The following is a 27,584-nucleotide window of genomic DNA, read 5'->3' on the forward strand; positions in this document are numbered from 1 at the left end:
CCTACCTACCTATCTACTTCTATCTATCTGCCTGTCTGTCTGTCTGTCCATCCATCCGTCTGTCTATCTATCTATCTATTGTGTGAGCCTATGTGTCACAGTGAGCCGTAAAGGTCATAGGAGGACTCACAGGAAGTGGGGCTCTCCGCGTGGGGCCCAGGAAGGGAGCTCAGGTGCGCAGGCACCTTTGCCTTCTCCTTGTTCCCTCCCTTCATCCTAGCAAATGTCAGGCTCACCCTATCCACCAGGGTGAGCAGCGCCATCGTGTTAGTACTGGCTTGTCACCTGCTCTTAATTTAATGGGACACAGGCGCCTGCTGGGCTCCCAGAACCTGGCTATGAGCTCCTTTTCCCTGTAAAATAAATGTGCTAGTAGTCACCTGGGAAATCTTTTCATTTTAATTTTAAACTTTCTTGTGGGGCTGAGGGGGAAGCCACAGCGAGGCAAATACTGAGAGACCTCTTTAGATCCGGATGGGAGAGGCTCAGATCAGCATGAGGCTAATACTGGGACACAATGACAGGGCAGCGGAGTGCTTATTTGTCCCCACCCCCACCCCCACCCCACCCCCGTGTGTGTGTGTGTGTGTGTGTGTGTGTGTGTGTGTGTGTGTGTGTGTGTGTAAGCTTGAGGTTGATGTCGGGTGTCTTCCTCAAATCTCACTAAACCTGATACTCATTGATTCAGCGAAACCGGCTGGCCATGAGCTCCAGGGAGCCTCTGTCTCCACTTCCCAGCACTAGAATTACGGACATCACCACACCCATCTTTTTTTTTTTTTTTTTTTTAGTTCTTTGCCACTAAACTCAGGGCCTCACGGTTGTGGAAAGTATTCTACGAACTGAACCATCCTTCAGCTGCCCAGAACAACTGCTTTCTGATTTCTATCAGGTGAGAACGTGGGCTAGAAATAGCCCTCTGGCGGCATCTGGTCTGGCTTGGAACACTGGGGACAGAATCCTGAGCCTGTGCTGCGGCCCTCCCCATGGTGTGAAGCCCAGACATCCCTGGAGAACAAGCAAGCAGGGAAGTGTGCATGGTCCCTGTGTTCAACCTACCCACCTGTCAAGAACTCCTCTGAACCTCACCCTTCTCATCTGTGCAATGGATATCCACCGACTGAGTACAGTGGCAAGATGAGAGCATTGGAGGCTCTCTGTGCAGTGTTCCATTCACAGGTACTAAAGGCACAGTCATTACCACAGGGCTACCTCCCAGGCATGCAGTTCTGCTTGCTAACTCTCACTTGGACCCTTCTTTCTCATGTGACCCTAATCCAACTATTCAGCCATCCCAAGCCTCTGTGCCTACTTCTAAAATGGAGACGTGGCATTGATTATATGATAGGTTCTGGGTGCTAAAGAAGACATGCGCAGAGCATGACGCCTGGGAGACTATAGGCGCTCAATAAAGGGGTGAGGCCTCTGACCTGCTTCCAGAGACCATGTAGACCTGGTTCCTGTGAACCCCTGACGGGGAGCATGCCCTGATGGGAATGGGGAGGGGTGGGGGCTAAGCAGAGTCTTCTAGAAGGACGGAGACTCACGCACTTGGGATTCCAGACACCAGCTTGAGTGGCCGCAGCACACGAACCGCCCTCAGTGTCCGTAGATCAAACTCCGTCCCGACAGTGGCCAAGATGCTACAGGAGAAAATGACAGTAAGACACAAAAGCTAGGGTCACCTCAGCTGGGGACTAGACAACACCAAGTCAGTTCTATCTCTCATTGAGTGACAGTGAAAATTCCTGTCTTTTGGAATGAGAGGTGGTTTATTACCCCCCTCTTTCTTTCCAAGTATGTGTGTGATGTTATGGTGCCTATATGTACCCACAGAGAGGGGACATACCTTTAGTCCCAAATGCTCATGGGCCAGCTAGCCTGGAGTACACAGACGGGCAGAGACAGCCAGTGACACCCTGTTCTCTTTTCTCTTCCTCCACCAAATGCTTGTCTTATATGTGATAAATATGCAAGTGTGCCTGTCCACACGTATATAATTTTTTGAGACACTACGTCACTGTGTAGCCTTGACTGGTCTGGAGCTAATTATGTAGACCAGGATGACCCAAACTCATAGAGATCTTCTTGCAGATTCTGCCTCCCAAGTGCTAGGGTGAAAAGCATAAACCACCCCACCCAGCAAATGTATATATATATATGTATATATATGTATATATAACAGTATGACAATGTAACATACTTATTATATAGCTCATGCTGTTTTTTTGTTTTGTTTTTTGTTTTTTTGGGGGGGGCTCTTTTTTTTCGGAGCTGGGGACCAAACCCAGGGCCTTGCGCTTCCTAGGCAAGCGCTCTACCACTGAGCTAAATCCCCAACCCTGCTCATGCTGTTTTGAGCTCATAGAAATCCTCCTGCCTCAGTATACACGTATGTACGTGCGCGTGCACGAGCGCGCGTGCACGCACACACACACTCTCTCTCTCTCTTCAAGAGACCATCTTATCACACAGCACAAGCTGGCCTGAGCCGTGCTGTTCTGATTTCACAACCTCCTGAACGCCGGGATTCCGACCATGCCTGGCTCACCCCAACTTTGCAGTTTTCTTTGGGCTCCTTCAGATTTCCTCTGACAAGCACCACTTTATTCCTGAGCCCGGCTTTCCTGTTTCTGTGCAGACAGAAGCTGTTGCCTGGCACGCACAGAGGAGTTAAGGGTCTGTGTGTGTTGAGGAAGCTGAGAGAACCCAGTAAACACATCAAATGTCAAAGTGATGTGTACTGAGGAGAAAAAAACGTGTGAGGGAGGCAAACCGGGAAAGACAGGGTTGGAAGGGAAATGGTGGCATTTACATCAGTACAGCTCCTTATCACATGGGGGCAGCATCCCAGGGTTCTTATCCAGATTGGGACAGAGTGTGGCTCAGGGGTAGAGTCCCTGCCTAGAATCCCGCAGTGAAGAACTGGAGTGTGGCTCAGTGTCTAAGTGTCTGTTTAACATCCACAAGGCCCTGACTTTCATCCCAAGTGGAGGGAGAAGAGAACAGACCAGCCATGGCGCAAAGTTCAGCCATTCTCTGTTATCTACAGTGCGTGCTTCCAGGATGACCTAGTGCCGTACTGAAACAACGGGTCCACATTCCTCCTGTGGACTGGGGTGCTATGTATGTCAACCTGCAGACAACCTCCTGTGGATTGTGTGTATGGGCGTACATGTGCCACGGGCTGCTCGAGGAGGTTAGGGGACGACCTTCAGATGCTGACCCTTGCCTTTGCCCTTGTTAGACACAAGATCTCTCCCCTGCTATTGAACGAGGTATATTGAGATTAAAGGGATGCACTTGTACTTACACACACACACACACACACACACACACACGTCTTAAATTACATATATATATATGTATATATATATATATATGCCATACATATGTTTAAGACAAGTTTTTACTTTGTAGCCCATGTTGTTGGTCTTGGAAGGGGGACAGTTTTCCTGTCTCCCCTTAAGTGCTGTGTTAATAGGCAGGAACCTCCATTCCCAGCTACAAAACACTCTGCCTCTGGGCTAGAGCTCCAGCTCTAAAATATTAGCATTAATTATTGTTCTTTGTGGTACTGATGATGGGGTCCAAGACCACAGCCATGCAGAGTGAGCCCTGCCACTGGGATCCTCCTTTGACCCCTGGCCTCTCTGAGACAGGTTCTCACTTGTAATCCAAGCTGGCTTTAAACCTGTGATCATTCTGCCTCAGCCTCCCAGAGACCACAAGCACAGAACACTGTGTCCAACTGGAATTGCACTGTCTTAGGATCCCCATCTTGCCCCTCGCTTTCTCAGACCTTTCTCAGAGCAAAGCCCTGTGTCACTGCAGCCCCCCCCCCCAGTCTCTCTGCTGATTCTGCTCCAGCCCTCCCCCCCCATCACTATTCTTCAAAGACAAAAGGAGTTCAAGTCTACCCTTGAACTAAAACAAATACCAGGGTGGGGGCAGGGCCAGAGCCTGAGATAATCAGAACTGGGCATGGGCAGGGCTGGTGCTCGATAGGAAATCAGCCCAAGGATGGCCCACAGATCCAAGATCAAGGTCCTCTGTGGCTCCTGAATCAGGAGGCAGGAAACTGGAAAAGGGAGACCCCCAACAGTGGAGCACAGTGCCGAAGAGATCCAGGGCACAGTCAGACACTCTCAGACCTAGGCTTCAGGGCTGCCCCAAGTGTGCTCACCCTGAGACCTTGGCTTTAGCTGGCCCAGGCCTCAGGAGAGCCCAAGCACTGGCTTCTCTTCTGCCGAGCGTGATTCAGCTGGCTCCCAGGGGCTTGGAAGCACCCACTTCCCCAAGGGTGGTAGGAATCGGGAGTGCAACCTGGGGACTATCAGGATGTGCCTTGCCTGCCCGGTGGACAGCGGGAGTCACAGGAGGTTGTGGAGCAGAGGCAGGACATGATTAGGGCTGGCAAGAGGAAGACAAGCTTGACAGATTGGTGGTGATGAAGCCCGAGTGAGGAAGGAGCTGAGAGCAGCCGGCGTAATGAGGGCTAGAAGTAGGGCAGAGGCGGTGGGAGTACAAAGGAGGCCCTGGTTTATATATAGCTGCCATTAACGCTATGCATCAGGGAGCCTGCCTGGGCGCGCTGTATCCGGCCTGCATCTGAGGCTGCCAGCCACTCATGGCCCATTTTACAGAGGAGGATGCCAAGACCCAGCAGAAATCAGTATACCAAGATCTGAGTCACACTAAGAGGGAACCTGAATTCAGGACCTCAGGTGTGAACAGCTTCACTTGCCCACCCTGCAGAACCTGACCCTCAGGGGACTGCTTGGATGCGGAAGGGTCTCGCTGGAGAACAAAGGCACTCATTTGTTCGTTCAACAGAAACTTAGGTACCAGGCTTTTGGGGAGCGCCACAGTGAACAGCTAAGGGGAGAGCCTGGTGGGGAAGAGTTCCAACTTCTCCAGCATCCAACCAGGGAGTGAGAATTGTGTGGGAAAGGGAGAGACTAAGGTGATGCCAGGGTTTGGTGTGGGTCAAAGAGTTGGTACCAATGGAGGTAGGAAAATCTAGGAAGGAGGAGGCTCCCGGGGATATCAGGACTTGAGGGCGGGTGTGCTAAGCTGGAAATGTTTGAGTTAAAGGCCTTCCGGTGGTGCCAGGCACCACAGCTAGGCCTTTAACCCCAGCACTCAGGGGGCAGAGACAGGTGGATCTCTGTCAGTTCCAGGCCAGGCTGGTCTACATAGTGAGATCCTTCTTTTTTTAAAAAGACACACACACACACACTCACACTCACACACACACTCACACACACACTCACACACACACTCACACACTCACACACACTCACACACACACTCACACACTCACACACACACACTTAAAAAGCCTATGGCCTATGGGTTAGGCAGGAAATGGGAGGTGGGCCATCCTGAAGGAGAAAAAATTCTGGGTTAAAGCCAGGTGGGAGATGCATCCGGGAAGACATGACAAGACAGACGCATGGTACCTGTGCACAGGTAAACAACCAGTCATCTAGCAGAATGCAGGTTAACATAAATGGGTTATCGTTAAGTTGTGATTCTAGTTAGAGAAGAGCCTAGCTGTATGGCCAAAGTATTTGTAAATATATTTTGAGTCTGAGTCTTATTTCTGAGAGTATGGGGGCTGGGAGGAAGAACTGGGCCTAACTTTTACAGACTCAACACAAACACACACACACACACACACACACACACACACACACACACACACACACACACAAAATATGTGTATGTGAGACTTCCAAGAAAATTCTCTACCAAAATCATGAGAGTTTGCTTGGCTCAGCTCTTGCTGTTTCTCACTGAGTTCTCCCCCCCAACCCACCAAAGACAATTTTCTTCTCTTTCAGGTGTCAGGAACACTGTGACTTCCTGGCCTCTCTTCTTCCTCACCTCGCCGCATTCAAACCATGGTCCAAACTGAGACCTGTATGCCCGGAGCAGTACCCCTCTTCCTCTCTGAGAGGACAGACAATTCTCTGGCAGTGTCCTGTAGCATCTCGTGCTCCCTAAATATTTTGTGGGTACGTGGTACATTATGACAAGGGATAGGGCTATAGGCTCCCGAGGGCCCCTGAGCAGACAGAAATAGTGGAAAGGGGACACCTGAAGAAGAAACACTAAGTAAAAGCAGGTATGTGGTGAGGGCTGGCCATCTCAGCCCTCTGGAGAATGCCGCAGGAAGAGCACAGGACAGTCAAGGCCCAAAGAGGATGAGGATACAGAAGTCCACGTGGAAGACAGTGGCATCCTGAGGGAAGGGCAAAGGTCTCTGAGAAGGAGGTCACTGGCATTCGGCAGCACCAGCAGGACACAGAAGACAGAGGGAAGCCACCCACAACACCAGTGAGAAGAGAGAGCTCTCAGGCCAGACTAGAGTACTGGATTTATTTAAGATTTGTTTTATTTTCAATCAATCGTGTGTATGTGTGTTTAGTTGTATATAGGCATGTGAGTGTAGTTGCCTGTGGCGTCCAGCAGAGGGCACTGGCTATCCACAAGCTGGAATTACAGGCAGTTGTGAGCTTTCCAATGTGGGGTGCTGAGTCCTCTGTAGGAGCAGCCAGTGTCCTTGATAGCTAAGCCACTTCCCCAGTCCCTGGGTACATGTATTAACACATCTCGGGAGGATACCGATGGCACGCCCCTTGGTTTCCAGGAGCTGAGCTGCCCACAGGTAACCACATAAAGCTGCATTTTACTATGGGATTTCGAAAGCACCCGTTACTTATGGAGACAGAGTGGCTCAGACTGACTCTGTCCCTCCAAATGCTGGGTTAATAGCTTCCCTATAGCTTTAAAGTGTGCATCTGAAATGACTGAAATTAAGCAAAGAAACAACAACCAAAAAAAGCAGCTATAGTGGTCACATGTGGAGCGCACATAGCCACCCACGGGCACACAGAGCATTCCCTTCACCATGCAAAATTACAGTGGACAGTGATGGCCCTGCATGGCCACTCTGGAAGGACTGGGATTCCTGTCAGGACCTAAAGTTATGTTTGACAAACATGAGGTACTCGAGAAATGTTTGTTGAATGCGTGAATGGTGGTGAGGGAAAGGTTCACAACTGTGGAGATAACATGCTCCTCTAGGAGAGACAGGAGGCTACGAAGTTTAAAGCAAAGGCTCATAGGCTACACGAACCACTCAAGCCACTTCCCACCCTCCCTTGGTGACAGAGTGTGCCTCCTGGCAAAGTCCGAGAAAATGATCAGCACTGGACTTTTTCCCCTCTGAATGCCTTGCTATGGGTGTGCTGGTCACATGACCTAGTCACATGATAACAGAGCCCAACTAGGTTTGCTGGGTACTTATGGGAGAGAGTTTCTCCTGGAGAAGAGTCAATGACAGGAAACATCCCCCTCTCTTCCTGTCTGTGGCTGATGGCTCTGTGTGTGTCTAGATATGATGACTGGAAGACATCTTGGAACTGTTGCTGGCCATAGGGAGACTGAACGATTAAGAAGCTGGAAAGACTCCATAGGGTGTGGCCGCACTGCAGATCTGATCCTACAATCAAGCGGCCTCCGAACTTTCTGTAATGACGGTTTCAAAGGGTCCAGATCCAAATTGTTCTGATCACACGTTGTGTAGCCTTGGCCACCATCTCATGTTTCTGAGCCTCAGTTTCCTCCGTAAACTGGAGACGGTAACTCCTTCCTTTATAGGTGGAGAGTTTCTGGCATGTGTGTGAGCCTCTGGAATGCTGGCTGCTGCTGCCTTATGCTCACCTCTTGATGCTATTTGCAGCCAAATTCTTTCGGGATCGGCTTCCCCTGGGTTGTGGCTGTGCGGAGGAGCATCACTGTTCTCTGCTGGTTGGAAGTGGGAAGTAAGCACGGACTTCCTTCTTCTTCCACTCCCCTCCCCCACATGTGGTGCATGCAGGTGGAGGCCAGAGGTTGATCCCACTGTCCGTCTCTCTTCTACCTTGCTCATGCCATCAGACTGGGAGCTGGTGCACCTGCATTTGCACGAGTTCTAGGGATCTGAACTCATGACCTGGGGTTTGTGCGCCGTGTTCCAGTCCCCTATCAGTAAGTAGTAACAGGGGCCGTAATTACCATGCCCTTGTGAATGAGGAGAGAAGCATGTGGCAAAGCCTTGGGGTTGGAGCCTGGAGTGATCAGTGAGGTTGACGGCTGAAGAGGCAGTGGATGTGGAAAGCTGTGGAGATCATGGGAGCTGCTGTGACTCCCTACCCCAGCTTAGGTGAGACCCCTGCTTTTAAGACTCACAGTCTCGGTACTCATGGTCCCAGGTGAAGCCCGGGAGCATGGCTGTCCCTCAGTAATCTGGCCAGTGTGGGGTTGTACAAATCTACCTTCTGCTCTACACAGGACCCAAGAAACACGTCTGCTGGAGCCTAGTCCTCCTGGGAGAAGGGGTTAAGCCAGGAAGAAATCAGAGCTCAATGGTGTCGCAGGCCTTTAATACCAGCATATGGGAAGTTGAGGCTGGCAGATCTGTGAGTTGTAGGTCAGCCATTGTGAGACCATGTCAAAAGAAGGAGTTCAGGTGAAGGGGTGTCTCCACCCTCTGCCCTGTAAGGACGAAGCCAGCAAGTGTCACCTTGGGCATGGGGAGGCAACTGGCCTTGGCCTTGGGTTTCTGATCCTTCAGTGCTGAACTTTCCTGATGTTGCCACCCTCAGGTAGCAGTTTTTAGTACTGAGGTGGACAGAGATGCCTCGCCTTTTCCCGTCTCTGGAAAACTGTCTTGAAAATCTTTTTTAGAACCTTCAGAGTTAACTAATGAGGCAAACAGAGCTGCTTCACCTTGGCCTTGAGCGGGGCACCTCTCTAGGTCATCCATTCAAATGTCAGTTGCATTTCAGCTCCTAGCTAAGATTTTGCAGTATTGGTCTGTGCTGTATTGGGAAGATGGAATCCAGGGTCCCGTCACGCACGCCATGCTCACGGTTCCTCACTGGTGACTTTAGGCTGGCCCTCTGCTTCGAGCCAGGCTCCTGGGCCTTTCAACTCTATTTTTATAATTCTGCCTTGTTAGGCAATCAATGTTGAGTTTAATTTGGTCCTGCTGGAATGTGTCCTTGCAAATCACATGCTGCCCTCTGACAGTATCTATCTGTAACTGATATTCATAGGATGAAGTTCACTATCGTGCACTGCTGCTGTCTGTTTCCACCCAGAACCATGCTTGAAGTGCCGTCTAGGAGGAGCCACTGGGCAGACTGTCTGGGGCTTTCACTAGGCCTGGGTCCTACAGATGCCCTTTTCCAAACTTGAGGTAAACCCTGCATGGACTCCGGGCAGCTCCTGAGTATGCCCTGTGTGACTATGTTCCTCGGTTCCCGGAAAGGGGTCCTGGACCTAATGCCACTAGGCACAATGGATCCCTGGGTCTTAGACCTGTGGTTCTCATCAACTAGGGGTTGAGTATGTTTTAAAAAGTGCAAAGGCATGTATTTTACCCAGATGATGCAGAGACCACCCAGGGGCCTGCAGCCCTGCACAGTGTCAAGTGCTGGGCATCTTCTAAAGATGACTTTAGGTCTAAGGGAGGATGTGCATGCTTCTCTGTGAGTACCACAGCCTAGGAAGCTCTAGCTTCAGGCTCCTAAAGGGAAAAGCAACAACTCTGCCTTTACTCAGGTTCAGAGCTTGTAGTCTTGGTTTTTTTGTTTGTTTGTTTGTTTGTTTTTGTTTTGTTTTGTTTTTTTGGTTCTTTTTTTTCGGAGCTGGGGACCGAACCCAGGGCCTTGTGCTTCCTAGGTAAGCGCTCTACCACTGAGCTAAATCCCCAGCCCCATAGAGCTTGTAGTCTTGATGGTGCCATGAGGTCTGTCCCTTGTTTCTCTGCTTCATCCTGAGGCCCTCTGACTGCTCACCCACTGGAACACTGCACCCACATGCGGGGAATACTTCTTTCCCTTCGTCTTCTAAGTTAACAAGGCAAATGAAAGGATTTCTTTCTCTTTGGGGCAATTTCTGAGCCTCTCAAAGTGGAGTTTTCTTAAGAAGGGCCAGGGTGTCTTAGTCAGGGCTTTACTGCTGTGAACAGACACCATGATCCAGGCGACTCTTACAAGGGCAACATTTCACTGGGGCTGGCTTACAGGTTCAGAGGTTGAGTCCATTATCATCAAGGCAGGAGCATGTCAGCATCCAGGCAGGCATGGTGCAGGAGGCTGCTACCAGAATACTAGCTTCCAGGCAGCTAAGATGAAGGTCTTAAAGCCTACCGCCACAGTGACACACTTCCTCCAACAAGGCCACACCTCCATACAGTGCCACTCCCTGAGCCAAGCATATTCAAAACACTACATAGGGCCTTGGAGGAAGCAGCCCTGTAGCTGCAACATGGTGCCAGGGTTACTAAGGCTGCACAGTGTGGATGAAGGAAATGGGTCCCAAGAGTCTGAGAAGGGTGGAAGTGAGGTGGAAGTGAGGCGGAAGTGGTGGGGAGATAGTGCCGTAAGCCAGGCAGGGGAAAACATGCCTTCTACACAGAGGCTAGCATCAAGAGGACACAGTGTAGAGGGAAGCTCTCAATGACAGGGGCAGGTGTTGAATGTAGTACTAGTGTCCCACGCAGGTGAGGGGAACAGGAGTTCAAAGGAGGCATCAGAGACAGAGTAAGACCCTGACTCAAGCACATACATCCCCAGAAAGAGGAGAGAGAAAGAAAGGGACAACCATATTCATAGACATTTGGCAGAGCCTTAAGGAATCGAAGGGTTCCAAACACATCCAAAGAAATGGGCTGCCTGCACATCCTGTTATCCCACGTCATCCAACTCTGTGTACATCGGGGATGACGGGATCATCGAACCTTTAAAAACCAGGGCCCAGTGGGAGGTCACAGTTCTCATAGGACTCTCCTCAGGTTTTCCAAGAGGGCTGTATGAAACTGCAAGACCAGGAATTTCTCTTGTCTGTTAGTTCCATATAACCGACCCTCACCCACACCCTATGATACCAACCAACTGTATGGAGGAATTCTGGAGGCCCTTACCAGAGCTCAGCTGTAACAAACTCAGAACTGAAGAATCTGTTGCCTTTAGAAACTGCCCAGCCTTGGGTGTTTGGTCATCGCCACGGAAATGGATCAATGCACGTAGTGTGCGACTCTGCGGTTACACTTAGTGAATTCTGCACAGGTAATACTTGTTCACAGCTGGGGTGTGGCCGTGACAACCTCCATCTGTTCTCCAATCAGCTGTGCTGTGTGGTGGAGCCACGCGGACTACAGACCCGATAATACTTTGCTTTCTGCGTGGGTTTGCCGAAAGGTAGGTCCAGGGACTGCATCTCTGCCTCAAACCTTGGGTTTGGATACGGGTAAGTGTCTGGTCTATACTCCCAGAATGCTCTGCTTCAGTTCCTGGTTGGGTTCACCCAAGGGTAGGTGCTGGGGCTGCATCTTTGGTTAGTGTCTGGCTAGGGAATGTACCAGAACATCCAGGGAGGGGCAGTGCTTCCCTGATCCTTCCCTGACCTTAGTTCCTCCTGCAGGGCTGGACCTCCAACGGGTCTCCAGGACAGAGAACTGACTTCACTCCTGAGACCCCATAGCCTTGTCTGTTTTATTGTTGCTATCTGCCAAGGTCCTCCAGGGCTTACAGCACTGGGAACCAACGGCTAGAGAGTCCGGACTGGGTCAGTTCCCTAAGGGTACAGCTAATAAGCCAAGAGCAGATTTTCAGGCAGAAGGCACCAAACACAGAGGAGGGGGCAGGAAATTATATTTCTTTAAAATGGTCTGATAAGGAAAATAAGGAGGTAACATGGCCTGAGACAGGGAGGGGCCTCTCACTCCAGAACCTGCTTGTAGTCCCTGAGAGTTGAGAACGACACCCTGACTCAATGAGGCCAGCAGGATGGTTCAGAGGATAAAGGGGCCTGAGGCCAAGCTCATGTCCTTCACACTGGCACCTACTGATTGGTTAGACTGGCCAGCCAGCAAGCATCCCCAGCACTGGTTAAAGATGCTTTCTGAAATTCCAGGTTCCTTATGTGATGCTGGGGATGGGACCCAGGCCCTCACAAGCATTTCCCAGAGGGAACTATCACCCCAGTTTCTCTGTTTCAAGAGACATTTTAAGTAAGAAGAGTCGAGTACCAGGAACCCCTGCTCAGTTAAAATACATTTGAGTTATCTCTTTGTTTGCTCATCTCACCAGGGGACTAAAAACCATGGTCAGGGCTTGGAGAGATGACTTAGCAGCGAAAAGTGCATGCTGTCCTTGCAGACGGCCTGAGTCGGGCTCCCAGCACCCACAGATCAGCTGAGGAGTACCTGCAACTCCTGCTTTAGAGGATCTGGTGCCCCCTCCTGGCCTCCACAGGCATTGCACTCACATGCACATTTCCAAACAGACACACAGGTACACATATCATTAAACACACACACACACACACACACACACACACACACACACACACACACACACACACGCACGCACTTTTGAGAGCCCTGTTCAGGTCCAGGAAAACATGTTCCTTGACCTGTGGGTAGACGGGAGTCTGTAATGGCTGTTCTTGGTTGTCAACGTGGCTATATCTGGAATGAACTAAAACCCTCAAATGGTTGGACATCCCTGTCCAACTGAATCATTTGAAGTGGGAAGACCCACTTCTAATTCAGATCTTCCACGTGGGAAGGCACAACTTTAATGCAGCTCATGTGAGGTGGGAAGATCCACCTCTAATCTGGGCCACATCTCCTGCTGGCAGCCTAGAGACAGGGCATGAGGAAGGAAGCTTTGGCTCTTTGCCTGTTTGCTCTTGCCTTGCAAGCAAGTCCATTCCTTCTCTGGCATTAGATTCTACTTCTTCAGGACTCCAGCGTATATGGATGACTGGCTGAGACATCCAGCCTCGTGGACTGAACAACTACTGGATTCTTGAACCATCTGTTCATAGCCAGCCATTGTTGGCTTAGCTGGACCACACCCTTTAAGCCATATTAATAGATCCCTCCCCCCTCCATTCTATAAGTTCCATTCCTTTGGAGAACCCTAAGACAGAGTCCTTGGGTAACGTACCTTTTTGCCTCATCTTAGCCATCGCTCTTCATAAACCATCTTACTCAGATAAGCTCCTCAGATGCAAATAGGAACACTAAGATATTTTTTTCTTTTCTTTTCTTCTTCTTTTTTTTTTTTTTCGGAGCTGGGGACCGAACCCAGGGCCTTGCGCTTGCTAGGCAAGCGCTCTACCACTGAGCTAAATCCCCAACCCCCTAAGATATTTTAAATCCTTTTGGCAATGCAACTTCAAAGGCCACCAAAACACCCCCAGTGTACAACTGTCCTTTCTTAAGTGTGCACGGGTGTCTGTTTCTCCATTCAGTGTCTGTACTAAAGCAATGTCTGGGTTGGCATGGCGGCTCAGCAGGTAAAAGTCCTAACTGCCCAGTCTGGTGACCTGAGCTCAATCCCCAGGATCCTCACAGTAAAAGGAGAAAATCAACTCCCACAAGTTGTCCTCTGACCTCCACATAAGTACAGACAGAAGAGAAGCACATATGTGTACACACACACACACACACACACACACACACACACACACACACTTTCCTCAATAATCCCAGCTTTGCTTCAAACTGGGTCATTTTCCGTGGGGAACCGGAGAGCCCAGCTCCCCCTGACCAGAGGCTCAGCTGTGGAGTGGGTGCCCCAGGGAGGGCCTGGCAGAGGCTGGGTCTTTCTCTGTCTCCTGGAGGTTCAGCTGGAATTGTTAGCAGTTTGGGGTGGGTCCTACCTCAGAATTAAGAAAACTGCAGTGACTCTAGGTCATTCCTTGTGGAATTGTGTTTCCTGTGTACAGTGGAATATTACCTGTCCACTAAAAAGGAATGGGCTCTGTGAGAAAAGGTGCCAGGCCTCAGGGCCCAAGCTATCCTCTGACCTCCAAGACCTGTGTGTGTTGACAGACACTGATACAGACGCAGACAGACAGACAGACGCAGACAGACACACACACGCACACACACACACACAGACACACACAGTCATTTGCACACAAACAGGATGGTCTTTATGATTACCCAGCAAGCACTTTACCAATTGAGTCATCTCCCTCCTCCTTCCCTCCCACTTTTTCCTTAATTGTCTCCGCTGGAAACCCAGCCTCAGTTTCCTTCTCAGGAGGATGGAGAAAGATCTAAGAAGTATTCCTGCTGGCATAAGGAGTGAGGCTCATACTTGATTGTTCACGGAAAGTGCTGAGCAGGCCCAGGAAGCAGCCACATAGGACTTTTCTCTGTCTCTAAGCAAAGCTGCCTGTGATTGGCTGAGACTTCTCTTTTTCCGAGTAAAGCTGCCTGTGATTGGCTCTGACAAGTTTCCAGGAAGGAGGCCAGATGAGGACCCCAGCTGCTAGCCAAAAAGCTGCCCAGGAAATGGCAGCACATTCCCATGATCCTTAGCTGTCCCAGGAGAGCTCCAGCCTCGTTCCATCCTGACCTCAGACTAACTTTCCAAACTGCAGCTCTGTGTTCATATTTACTTGCCCTGGATCTTGGCGTCCCAGAGGGGGCCCAGAATCAGGAGGGATTCATGGTACATTGGGGGCACCCACTTCTTTCAGGTCTGATTCTTGTACCTGACCTGGGGTAAGGTGCGATTGGATAGGCTGCCCTGGTCCCAGCAGGCCCCCTCCCCATCCCCCAACACCCATTAATTAAAATGTGAATCATAGCTGAGTCACTAAAGGGAGGGGGGAAAAGGTCAATGAGCCAGTCTGCCTTCCCCACTCAGCTCCAAGGCATGAGTCAGCAAAGTACCGATCAAAAATGGGGAAGGGAAGACGAGAGAGAGGTGTGCGGCTCAGACTGAGAAGCGCAGTCAGCGAGAGCTGCTTTAGTTCTTGGGTTAGCAAAAAATAGTTTCCTCGCCCCTCCCACTAGGTCCGTCAGCCAGCCCTCTGCTGAGCACAGCAGTTCTCGCGTCAGTGCCCAGCTTTTCCTCCAAGCGGAGCTTCAGTATTTCGGTTCTTGCCTACTTCAAGGATGGCACCGCTAAGAATCAAGTGTCAACTCCCCTCTCCCTACTCCACCCCACCCCCAAAGCCCACCAATCTCTTTAAATTTACATGTGACAGTCCTGGTCTGTGGTGAGCACACTGCCATCCAGTCAACAGGAAATGACCACTAGGTGGGAGAAGATTCTGGAAGTGCCGATCTCCTAGCTTTATCACATGATACCCAAGCTGGGACCGGTGGTGCAGGCCTATAGTCTTAGCTACCCCTGCTCGGGAATCAGAGGCAGGAGGATCACAAGTTCAAAGGCTGACTGCACAGAGTGAGTTGAAGGCCAATCCTGGGTGACTTAGTGAAATCCTGTTTTAAAGTAAAAATTAAAAAGGGTTGGTGGTGGAGCTCAGGGCCAGAGCTCTGGCCTGGACAAACCAGGCCTGGTGGAAGGACTGCCAGAAACACACACACACATCACAGACACACAGACACACACACACACACACCACAGACACACACACACCACACACACACACACACCACAGACACACAAACACACACACACACCACAGACACACACATACCACACATACACACACCACACACACACACACACACACACACACACACACACACACACCACATAGACATACGCACGCACACACACACTGGTACCCTGTTAACAGCTAGTGGAGAGGGATGACAGGCCAATAAGTCTGTCTCACCCTGTCTCTGGAAAGGTAGAAAGATATACCCAGAAAGATATACTGAGCACTGAGGAGTCTCAGACTGACCATATACTCCAGACACGCATTAGGTGGCGTGCGTGCATGTGTGCATGCATTCGAGTGTGTGTGTGTGTGTGGTCACTGGGGACTGTGGAATGCTGGCCTCTCTCTTTCTCAACCCTCCTCCTTCCTTCTCTCTCCTTCCCAGCCAGAAGCACACTCTGTTGCTACTGGTGTTGTGTCACTGTGCCACACATGACTGCTGTATGAGTAGAGTGGCTGTTACACACCAGTGTCACCACAAACATTCAACTCATGCGTGCCGGGGACTAAGGGGTTACTAGGTCTAAGGAAGCTTATTCTTACTAAGAACTGAGTTCAGGGCCTGTGTAAAGCAAGGTAAGTGCTCTGACACGGAGCCACACCTCAGCTTCTCCCTCTGCTTCTGAGCCAGTCTCATGTACTCCAGACCTCCACACCTGATCTTCCTGCCTTTGCCTCCTGAGTCCTGGAGTCCCAGATGTGTACCACCAAACCCAGCTCCTTTTGATACTTTGTATTTTGAGACAGGATTTTACTAGCTCCCAATACATGCAATCCTCCTATCTCAGCATCCCTCGTAACTGTAGCTCCATCTTTTCCTTTTCCCTTCTTCCCCGGGCCCTGGGGAGAGAACTGAGGTCCTCCTTCAGTTCAAGGTAAGCTTTGCTGCTAAGCCCTACCCCAGCCAGGTAAGAATATTTAAGTAGCATCAACACTCACGGGACCAGTCCCATCCTATGTAAGCCCATCACCGGCTGAAATGTCGTGAGGTGACTCATTACAGTCAATGTTGATATGTACTCAGTGAACTTCTAGAATGTTCTGGGACACTCTGAGTCTTACACATTTGCACCCATTTTAATGCTCACAAAAGTTTAACATAATGAGGGCTTTTAACATGATCCGACTTGGTAGACGTTGGCCCAGACCCTTCTGTGGCTCTCCTGTGCTTTCAAACACAGTCAGCATCCCTCAAGCACCGTCTGGTCCCCGCTGGCCTTCAGTGAATTTCCTTGACATTTGTTTGAATCCCGACCTGAACACATGCAGGACGCGAGCCTGTGTGTGTGTAGCACAGGAGAGCACACATCCTGTTTTCTGTATCAATCTCGTGTCCCAGCCGCCTGGTGTCCCTGCCATCTGATGCACGTCCTCAGCCTCAGTGCCAGCACTGCTGGGGAGTCCAGGGCCCCCTGGCACCCAGCATCCAACGGGCATGCAGCTCTACACTGAGGGCAGAACCCCCCAGAGACGACACGGAGCTCAGGAAGAGCACATGGAACTCAGGAAGAGCAAGTGTGGCGGCGGGGTTTTCCTCTGCACCCCCAGAGGCCCTCTGCCCAGACAAACATGTGCCCACTTTTGGGAGATGTGTATGGTTTTCTTGAGAAAGGATCTCATCTGGCCCAGGCCTCCACCTTTGGGATCCTGGGATGACAGGTGTGCACCACCGGGCCTAGTCGCTGGGGGTGGAACTCAGGGCCTCACATTGACAGGCTGATTAGAATTTTTTTTTTTTAAGATAAGGCTGCTGTCTTCCAGGCTGGCCCCAGATTAACAGCCATCCTCCTGCTGTAGCCTCTCCAGTGCTGGGATAACAGGTGTGAGCCATTACACCCAACTCAAAATTACCGAGTTCTTATGGAGACTTCTGGATAGATAGCCTCTGCATTTACAAACAGGGGGGAGCCACCCCCTGAACCTTGTCTCTTTTCCCATTTGACAGTTTATTCTGGATGAGGAAATGACCATCACATCTTCATCTACACCACAGAAGCATGCTACACACCTTCCCTGCCATGAGCTTGCCAGAAAGGCCAAGCAAAGCAACTGTTTTAGAGACCAGAAAGGGTGGCACATGCTTTTAATCCTAGCACTCAGGTGGCAGAGGCAGTTGGATCTGGGAGCTCAAGACCAGCCTGGTCTACAAGAGAGAGCTCCAGAACAGCCAGGGATACACAGAGGAACTTGAAAAACAACAAAAATTTAGAATGGTGGGTGTGCACCGTAGGTGACCTAAAAACTGCTATTAGTACCTACAGATTCTGCCTCCTTCCTTCCTTCCTTCCTTCCTTCCTTCCTTCCTTCCCTCCCTCCCTCCCTCCCTCCCTCCTTCCTTCCTTCCCTCCCTCCCTCCCTCCTTCCTTCCTTTAAAAAAGTATTAGATTTGATTGATTGGTTTTCCAATCTCACTGTATAGCTTAGGTTGGCCTCAAATCCTCCTGCCTCAGTCAGCATCCCCGGTGCTGGGGCAGCAGGCATGCGTCCAGAGCCTGCTTGTTCCCGGTGTTCAGTATCTCTTAAGATATCACAAGTGATGGGTGAACCGGAGTTAATTTCACAGCCCAGTCTACGCAATCTGGAGTTATACCCAGCCCTTTGCTGAAACCCTGATGTAGTTGAAGGAATATATATGTGACACGGGCAAGAAGAAACGGGGTGAGGCACTGGGGTGGCTTCCAAGATGCCTTATGCCTTGAGTCCCATCGTCCAGGAGTCCTCCTCTGGGGTCCAGCATGTCTGTGAACAGTGTGCCACTGTGGAACATCTTGCCTTGCAGTTGACAGATAGGAACTAATCCACCCAATGAGGTCCTCACACAGGCTAACTGCTTTCTAACTAGTCTCCCTCCTCTCTCTAAAAGATTACTTTTATTTTTCAATTACGTATGTGGGTTTATGCACATAAGTGCAGTTTCCCAAGGACATCAGAAATAGGTGTTGGATTCCCGGAGCTGGAGTCCTAGGTTCTACAGTGGGCGCTGGGAACTGAATCTTCTGGAAGACTAGCAAGTGATCTTAACCAATGACCAACTCTTTGGGCCCGTTCTCTCTCTTTTTAAAATGATTGAGAGTGGCGTGTGTGTGTGTGTGTGTGTGTGTGTGTGTGTGTGTGTGTGTGTGTGTGTTCTAGCTGTATGGATGCCAAAAGCAGGCGTTAGGTCAGAGTACAGCCTCAGGTGTTGGTTCTCCCTCCCACCTTGTTTGAGACAGGGATTCTGATTCTCCATGTCCACAGGCTGGCTGGTCTGTGAGCTTCTGGGAGGTGCCCTGTCTCTGAGTCCTATCTCGATATGGAAGCGCTGGGATTACAGGAGTGTGGTACCGTGTCTTGGACATGGGTTCTGGGACTCCAAACTCAGGCCATCTTGTTAGGTATCGCTCCAGCTCCTGACTTAACGGTTGTTACCCTAAAAATTACAATGCCCTTCCCAAATTCATCCATGGATGTAGAAGATGTGGCTGGCTCCCCAAGGAAAGAGTACCCAGGGAGGTGATGAAGGTTGATCCCATGAGGTGTCCTTGATGGGGTGGAAAGATGCCTGTGAGCCTCGGCTGAGTGGTGGGAAGGGTGAGCACACAGGTGGGAGGAGGGAGGAGGGAGAAAGGAGGAGGGAGGAGCGGATCGTGATCTTTATGAAAATGTATTTTTGTAACTCTGGGTTGAAAATAGATACACCAACTTCACACTGACTGTTCCAGCCCCGTGACGTGTTCCTGCTAGCTGGGGCTTTTCCATCCGGCACATCTCCATGGCAACGGGCCACATCTCATTCATGTTGCCATCTCCCAGGTTACCTTGCTGGGCTCATTCATGACTATTGCCATGGAGACTGGTTCATTGATACAATCTTGAGGCCTGGGAACTTGGCTTTCCTGAATGGTGGGATTAAATTATGGTTAAGAAGTGAGGGTTGGCAGTGGCAAGAGGGTTCTGAGCTGAGATTTGGGGTGCTAAACACTAACCGTCATGAGGAAGAGGACCTGGTGGAGAGACACCTGGTAGGGTAATAGCACTAGTTGAGATTTTCTTTTTTCTTTGAGACAAGGCCTTATTATGTAGCTCTGGCTGGCCTGGAACTCATATAGATACCCATCTCCCCAGTGCTGGGATTATAGTTTGTACCACTGCATCCTACCAGCTTGCCAGGGCAATCAGTCTCTGTTTTAACATGTGAGAAAGTGGTCCTTCAACCAGCACAAGTTGCCTTCTAGTAGCCTCAGGGTTGTTCCTGATGTCTGTGTCTCCGGCCACTACTATAATGCTCAGTACAGTACAAGTCTACCAGTAACCACTCGGCATGTTAAACCTGTCCTGCGAGTGCAAAGCACAGACGTATCACAACGTGCTCTACCCGGCACCTTCCACCCCATGCCCACACCCTCACCCACTCCACACCAAGAGAACCTTCTTTGCTCCCTCTGCTTGCTGGCTGGCTCTCACCTGAAGTCAAGCCTTTCTCTCTCCTCTGGTGTTTTATAGTGTCCCATAAAACACACCGGTTGGAAACTTGATCCCCAAATGTATATACAGTCATGGTCTTTGAGGGTAATTCGGGTTAGATGAGATCCTGAGCTGTGGACCCCCAATGAAGGTGTTACAGGAAAAGGAAGAGGGACTGGAATGGACAGGATGTGTCTGGGTCACTGTGGGTCCTCTGCCATGGTCAGGTGTGGGAAGAAGCCCTTGTGGTTACCAGCAGCGTGCTCTGAGACTCTGAAGTCTCCAGAGAAATGATCTGGGAAACCCCCCCTTTTTATAAATGACCTGGCCTCAGGTATTTTCCCCCAGTAGTGGAGAACAGTATGCTTTCTACTATGCTGGATGTTATTCTTTCTTGTCCACTGAGGTGTGCCTCTTGTTAACTCTTTTTTTTTTTTTTTGGTTCTTTTTTTCGGAGCTGGGGACCGAACCCAGGGCCTTGTGCTTCCTAGGTAAGCGCTCTACCACTGAGCTAAATCCCCAGCCCCGCCTCTTGTTAACTCTTGGTTATGTAGTGCCTGCCTGTAATCGCATTTAGGGGGACTGTAAGTTTCAGGGCAGCCTGAGCTACACAGTGACACCCTACCATAAAACAAACAAACAAGAAAAAGCAGCCAAGAACTGGGGGGCTGTGGCTCACTGGTAGGGTACTTGCCTCCCATGCACATGGCCCTGTGTTTACCACTAGCACAATTCCAGAAAGAGGACAGGAGCAAAGGTCGTGCTCAACGGCACAGTGAGTTCAAAGCCAACTTGTGCTACATAGGCAATTCCAAGTCAGCGTAGGCTGCATGAGAACCCGTCTCCCCTCCAAAAGATAAAAAAGAAGCAAATGTGTGAATTCCATTTCTTCTGCAGTTAACAACCTATTTTACTCTCTCAGACCCTGACAAAAACTCTTAAAATAAGAATGCCAGGGTAGGGAGGCGGGAGGGAGTGGGTGGGTGGGTAGGGGAGCACCCTCATGGAAGCAGGGGATAGGGGGATGGGATGGGGGGTTTCCAGAGGGGAAACCAGGAAAGGGGCTAACATTTGAAATATAAATAAAGTATCTAATAAAAGAAAAGAATGCGGGTTGAGGATTTAGCTCAGTGGTAGAGCGCTTGCCTAGGAAGCGCAAGGCCCTGGGTTCGGTCCCCAGCTCTGAAAAAAAGAACTAAAAAAAAAAAAAAAAAAAAAAAAAAAAAGAAAAGAAAAGAATAAAAAGGCCCTTAGAATTTTTCTGTGTATGTGGGCAGGTGCGTGTGTGTGGAGGGTCAGCCTTTGGGATGGTTCCTGAGGAACAGGCCACTCGGCAGTTTCTAAGGCAGGGCCTCTCAGACTGGAGCTCACCCATCAGCCATGCTGGCCAGCCACTGAGCTCCAGGGATCCACCTGTCACAACCTCCCCAACACCATCCCTGTCTTCTCCTCCCCTTTACCCCATCTTTCCTCTTCCCTCTCCCTCTCCCTCTTCTAAAATATTCGGTCACTTCGCTGTTCTTGAACTCCCTACATAGACCAGGCTGGCCTAAAAATCACAAGACATCTACCTGCCTTTGTCTTCTGAGTCCTGGGATTAAAAGTGTTCGCCAGCACACCCATTTATTTTGTATGTGTATGTATGTACTTGCATGAGTTTATATGCATCGCATGCATTGTCCTTGTCCTTAGATCCCCTAGAAGCAGAATTACAGATGTTTGTGAGTACCATGTGGGTGGCTGGGAACTGAACCCATGTCCCCTGCAAGTATAGCAAATGTTCTTAACCACCGAGCCAGCTCTTCAGCCCCATCTGGCTTCTGTGTTGGTCCTGAGGATGGGACTGAGATCCTCACTTGAGTGCCAGATACTCATTGCCTGACCCATCTTCAGCTTCTTGTTCTTTATGGCTTCTTTTCGTGAGCAGCAGATTTATTTGTACAAGAGTACACAAAGAGTCATCTTCACCGAATTGACTAGGGATGCTCAGTGGTCAGTCCAAGCTTCCTTCCAGCTGTGGCCATCTTTTCCTGTCTGTCCTGAACACTCAGCAGCAGAAGATAAAAGAAGAGGCCCAGCTCCCAGCCCAGTTCCTCAAAGTGAGTTCTTAAGGGCGGGTTTGCAATTAGGACAGAGAGGTGCTGGTCATGCAGAGGGGGGATGAGTCACAGTCAGACCTTCTATGTGCATTTGGAGCCAGTGCACTGAAGCAGACACTTCCCTTTAGCCACTCAAGCTCTCGGCCTGCACCTTCTGGGTACCTGGAGGCACAAAGGTTGGGCGGAGGGGATGAGGGAGAGTGGCTGGTGTGAAGGCTCATACTTGTGTAGTGACGTCTTGGGTCTGCCACTGCACAAGTGAGCCTTTACCCTAGGGCATAGCCTCACTGTGTAGTGTGAGGCCTTGGCCTGGAGCTCACTGCGGTGTAGAGCTCACTGGGCTGGTTTTGAATTCACAGGGATCCGCCTGCCTCCTCTTGCTCTTAAAACCAACACCCATTTCATCTGCAGGCCTTTGATTTCTACACTGACACCAACCGTTCCTCTGCCTGCTCCGACGGACAGGTACACACTGGTGTAAGCTACCAGCCCTATCAGCCCAATTCATCATGGTCAACACCCTGCTCCCATACCCTTCACCAAAGCAGGAAGAGAAATCGCCCCCTCAGGAGACCCTTTCTCAAGCCCCTCAGCTCCTTCTTGGTTTTCTTTTGCTCCCACTACTGAGCATGAGTTAATTACTATATATCTTATTACGTTTACCATCCACTCAGTTCCCTTCTGCTAGATACTATTTGAGTGTTAGAACTCATCTAATAGTGCCTGGGAACCTGGAGAAGCTGCCCTGCATACAGTAGATGCCCCCCAAAAATATTTGCAGACTGGCTGAAGGGGGATGGGAAGGCAGGCCAGTGAGCAGAGGAAGGGAGAGCATGGCCAGGGCAGGGTTTGTCCTTGGTCTTAAGAGCTGTGTTTCTCAACCTGTGGGGCATGACCTGCTTTGGGTCAACTGTCCCTTTCACAGGGGTCATCTAAGACCACCAGAAAACCCAGACATTATGATTGATAACAGAAGCAAAATTACAGTTATGAAGTAGCAACAAAAATAATTTTATGGTTGAGGGTCACCGCAACATGGGGAACTGTATTAAAGGGTCACAGCATCAGGAGGGTTGAGAGCCATCATCTTAGGAAGTTTGTGAGGTCAACTGGTTTATTCCAAGGAGTATCATGGACCAACTTACGCACAAGGAGTCAGGAGTGAAATGGGCGCAGAGAAACTTCTAGAAAGTTGTTTTCTTTCTAGAAACACCTCTTTCTTTTGCTTTTCACATTGGGGTTCAAATGGCATTTTAGAGGTACATTTAAAAGTAATGTGGCCATATCAATTTCTTACTTTCTTTAGATTTAAAATTTACATTTATTTGTATGTGTGCACAGGCAGGGCATGTGTAGAGGTCAGATGACAACTTGTAAGATCAGTTTTTTTTCTTCTACCAAGTGAGTCCCATCGATCAATTCAGGTCATCTACCTGGTGGCATGTGACCTTACCCAAATGAGCCATCTCACCTGCTCAGTTTCTGAATTTGGAAGAGGAGGAAGCACATGGTACACATGAGACAAACAGCGGGGGAAGTAAGAGGTGTGGGGGCTCTTCCTCTCGGCGGACTTTCTGGAGGTCTGAGATTACTCTTCAGTCAGTAATGGAAAGTAAGATTCATTTGCTAGAAAGGGTTCTCCAGGCAGGAGGGCTCGAAAACAGCTTCTGTAGGCAACACTAAAATGGGAAGTGACAAGACTTAACTCAAGTGATCATGTGACAAGAAGGGTATGTTTGGGGCAGACATGATGGTGCATGCTGGTGACCTCACTACTTAGAAGGCCAAGAGAGAAGGATATTGAACTCAAAGCCAACTTGGGTCACATAGTGAAACCCCCACCACAAAAGCCAGAGGTGGGGAGGAGGAGGAAGAAGAGGGAGGTGGGGAGGAAGAGGGTCAGAGTCGGAGTCAGAGTATTCAATCAGCAGTAATTCGGAGCAGGTGGAGGCCTGAGGGGACGCTGACCTCAGCAGTACAGAGGTAACAAGCCTCTGTCACAGATGGGCATTAGATGGAGACAGACAGGGTTGTGTCCAAGAGTGATGAATGTGGTGACTAAAGATTCAAGGAGGGAGAGGGAGCCAAGATGGCGTCGAAGCCCCCAATCGGGCAATAGGTAGATGTCATGTTGCTACAGAGGGAACAGGCCTGGGCTCTGTGTGCTATATGGGGGGCCACCTGTGCCACAGCACCATGACACAGTCTGTGCCAGGTAGCTGGCTGTGTCCCTCTAGGGAGGCCAGCTGTGGTCACAGCGTGGGCTAGCCATCTGCTCTGCAGCTCCGAGTTCTCGATGCCTGGGCACTCTGCTAGAATGTGGCCGATGAGGCATGGTGGAGAGTGGCGGAACCTGCACCCTAACTGTTTTGTTTCTGTGTGTGCCACATGTGCTTGTATACATGTTCATGTGCATGCACACATGTGTGTGCATCTTATGCCTGCAGAGGCCTTAGGTTTATGTCAGGGGTCTTCCTATGTTCTTCCTCTATTCTGTATATGCAGTTTAAATATTTGAGACAGGACCTCGCTCACTATATAGCCCTGGCTAGCCTGGAGCTCACTATGTAGACCAGACCGGCTTCGAACTCAGAGCTCCTCTGACTTCTGAAGGCGAGAGTTAAAGGTATGCCCTATTGTGTCTGGATCCGCTTTATTTTCTGAGACAAGGTCTCTCACTGAACCTGGAGTTCACTGATTGGTCCTCGGTGTGGGGGTTACAGATACACCACCGTGCCCAGCTTTTACGGGCTCTAGGGATCCAGACCCTGGTTCTCACGCCCGGCAAGCATTCTACCTCGGAGCCATCTCCCCCACACTGTGCCCTAGAACTTTCTCTAAGGCCTTTCTTCCATGTTTTGTCTTTTCCCTTAGTTGTTGACAACTGTGGAGGACTCAGTGGAAGATCCCACTCCATCGATGAAGCCTCAAGATGGACGAAGCCTGGAGCCCCGTGTGACAGGTGGAGCTGAGCCCAACCACACCCAGCATCCCATTGATTTGGACCATGGGACCCGGTAGAAATAATATTATCTCTGTAAGTCACTGAGACGTGGGGGGAATTGTGCCAGCCGCCACAGTTCAGTCCAGCCTTCCAGACACACAAGGAGCACTGACAGGCAGGGGCGTTCCCATGGAAACAGTACATACAGGAAACACATGACCAGATCCTTCTCCTTTCACAATACTTCTGTTTCATCTACTTTTAAGTTTTTAATGGTCATTTATGTGGGTATCTGCTGGATGTGGCTGCTGGAAACGGAAGCAAACGCTCTCAACTGCTGAGCCGGCTCTCCGGCCTCCCATCTACTTTTCCAAAGAACTTTAAGATGACATTACAGCCTGAGTATCCTCAATCCACCAGCCTGAAATACAAGACTCAGAAATCCACAATATTTCTAGTCTCAAGCATTCCCTTCTCTTCTCCCCACCCTGTCTCTGTGTCTGTCTGTCTGTGGACTGAACTTAGGGCCTTATGCATATTAGAAAGCACTCTATCACTAAACCACATCCTCAGCTCTCCCATCCTTTAAAAAAATATGTTTGAGAGTCTCAGCCAATGAACTGTAGTGATTTTCACCCAGCTCTCCCCTCTCTCCACTCCCGCTGGTGCCCTTCTCTCTGAAATTATGGCCGGGAGGGTATTTACTGGTTCTAGTGTAGCGTATCAGTGGCCACACCTCTGAAGGACATGGTGAGCCCCCAAACAGTAGCTAAGAGTAGTCTCTCAGGGAGAGGTAGGGTCTCAAAGGTCCTTGACTCCATGCATGATGGAGTGCTGAGGGACCCAGGTAGCCGCAGTGGCAGTGAGCTCGAGCCCGCCATCCTGCAGCGTCTCCTCCATTCTCTGGCTCCCAACAGTTTTCTGCTCCTCTTCCTTGAGGCCCTCTGAGCCTTGGAGAGGGAGATGCAGATGGCCCAATCAGGGCCACACACTCCACAGTCATTTAAGCTCCATGTGTCAGCTAACTGACATGGTCTGCCATAAGAAGCCAGGTGCAGCATGAAGCTCAGACAGGGATGAGGGTCTGGGTGTTGGGATCACTCTTGTTTTGACAGGGAGGATGCAGGGAGAGAGAAGAGGGAGAGAGGGGAGGGAGGAGGGAGAGAGAGGAGGAAAAGAGGGAGAAAGAAGGGACAGAAAGAGAGAGGAAGAGAGGGAGAGGGAGAGAAGAGAGGAAGGGAGAGGGAGAGGAGGAAGTGAGAGAAAGAAAGGGGAAGAGGGAGAGAGAGGAGGAAAAAGGGAGAAGCGAGAAGAGAAAGAGAGGGGGAAAGAGAGGGAAGGAGAGGGAAGGACGGAGAAGAGGGAAAGAAAGAGAGGGAGAGGGCTGGGATGCTTCCCAAGGACTGCCACTTTCTCCCTGGGTCTTTATCAGATCAATTTGAGACATCTGAGGGCAGAGGCTTTTGTGTGAGAAGACAGGAGGCAGGTCTTGGGATCTTGCGGGGGGTCTGGCTATAAACAGAAGGGGAAGTGAGACTGAGATCAGGAGGTGTGGATGATGTGGACCCCGAACTCACGCATTAGAACTTTGTATCTGGCTGGGTATATAATAGGGTGTGGTCGCTAGGGACCTGGGTCTGGAGATCAAGAGCTCGGCTGGGGTAAACGTCCCCATCTGGGAAGATGAGGATGCTGTAGAGACGGATGTTGATGCTAGCACACTGTGAGCCTGCTTCATATCCCTGAACTCCACATTAAGGGTGGTCAGGAGTTAGGGTGCCACTCAGCAGTACAGCACCTGCCTCGAAACCCCAAGTGAGGGTCTGGGAGTACTGCTCAACAGAACATCTGCCTAGCATGTACACACACACACACACACACACACACACACACACGCACACACGCGCACGCACACACTCACACATATGAGTGTGCACAATGTTAAATTTAAAAAGTTAGGTTTATTTATCCATATGTGCGTGTACATGTATGTATTCCATAGTGCATGTGTGGAGGCCAGGGACAGGCTGTAGGATTGTGTATCCGCTCTTTCCAGCAGGAGATCCCAGGAATCGAACTTGGGTCATCAAGCCTGGTTGCAAGCACCATACACCATCTTGCTAGCCCCCGATTTTATATCATATATATTTTACCGCAATTGAATCAAGATCAAAGAAATGGGACTTCCATGTGTGAAGTTGATGGTGACCAAACTGCACAGTGTACACAGCTCTAAAAATGCCTGAGGACAGCCTTGGGGGCTCTTCAAAGCTCATGGCCTTTCAAGTAGGATTGTCACCAGGAGAACAGGTCGCTGTTCCAGGAGGTGGCAGCCGCCTGTCCAGGTCAGAGAGAAACTGCCAAGAACTCATTGGCCCCTGGCTGGCAGCCAGCCGTCCATCTGTCACCTCACATTGGCATCCGGAGGGTGGCGGGGCCTGGTACTCATAGTGCTTGCTGCCTATGCCTGGTGCTGGCTCCTGGGGGCTTTCCACTTGGCTGGGCAGGGATGACAGTAAAGGCTATCACGCCTGGGATCTGTGTGCCCCAGGGCATCAGCAGGAGAGTAGCTGAGGCCTCTGAGTGGGTAGTGATGACCATCT

General features: G+C 50.2%; 1 protein-coding gene and 1 long non-coding RNA gene across 18 annotated transcripts in view; one reads left to right on the plus strand and one right to left on the minus strand.

The window, feature by feature from the left end:
* Positions 1-27,584, minus strand: part of Cacna1a (calcium voltage-gated channel subunit alpha1 A) — a 299,251-nt gene that overhangs the window by 126,157 nt on the left and 145,510 nt on the right. For all 13 annotated transcript variants that reach the window (NM_012918.5, XM_063277790.1, XM_063277793.1 and 10 more), the window contains 1 exon segment: positions 1,552-1,643. In NM_012918.5, the coding sequence (NP_037050.3) occupies positions 1,552-1,643 (92 nt within the window).
* Positions 1,637-25,432, plus strand: LOC134483326 (uncharacterized). 5 transcript variants are annotated; one of them, XR_010060166.1, is made up of 4 exons: positions 1,637-19,496; positions 21,866-22,037; positions 22,397-22,502; positions 24,912-25,432. It is a non-coding gene; the product is annotated as an uncharacterized LOC134483326 (long non-coding RNA). The 5 variants fall into 5 exon arrangements; XR_010060167.1 differs by having other exon boundaries at positions 1,637-22,037; positions 23,440-25,432; XR_010060164.1 differs by having other exon boundaries at positions 1,637-22,037.

The sequence above is a fragment of the Rattus norvegicus genome, chromosome 19, assembly GCF_036323735.1.
Source record: "Rattus norvegicus strain BN/NHsdMcwi chromosome 19, GRCr8, whole genome shotgun sequence".
NCBI lineage: Eukaryota > Metazoa > Chordata > Mammalia > Rodentia > Muridae > Rattus > Rattus norvegicus.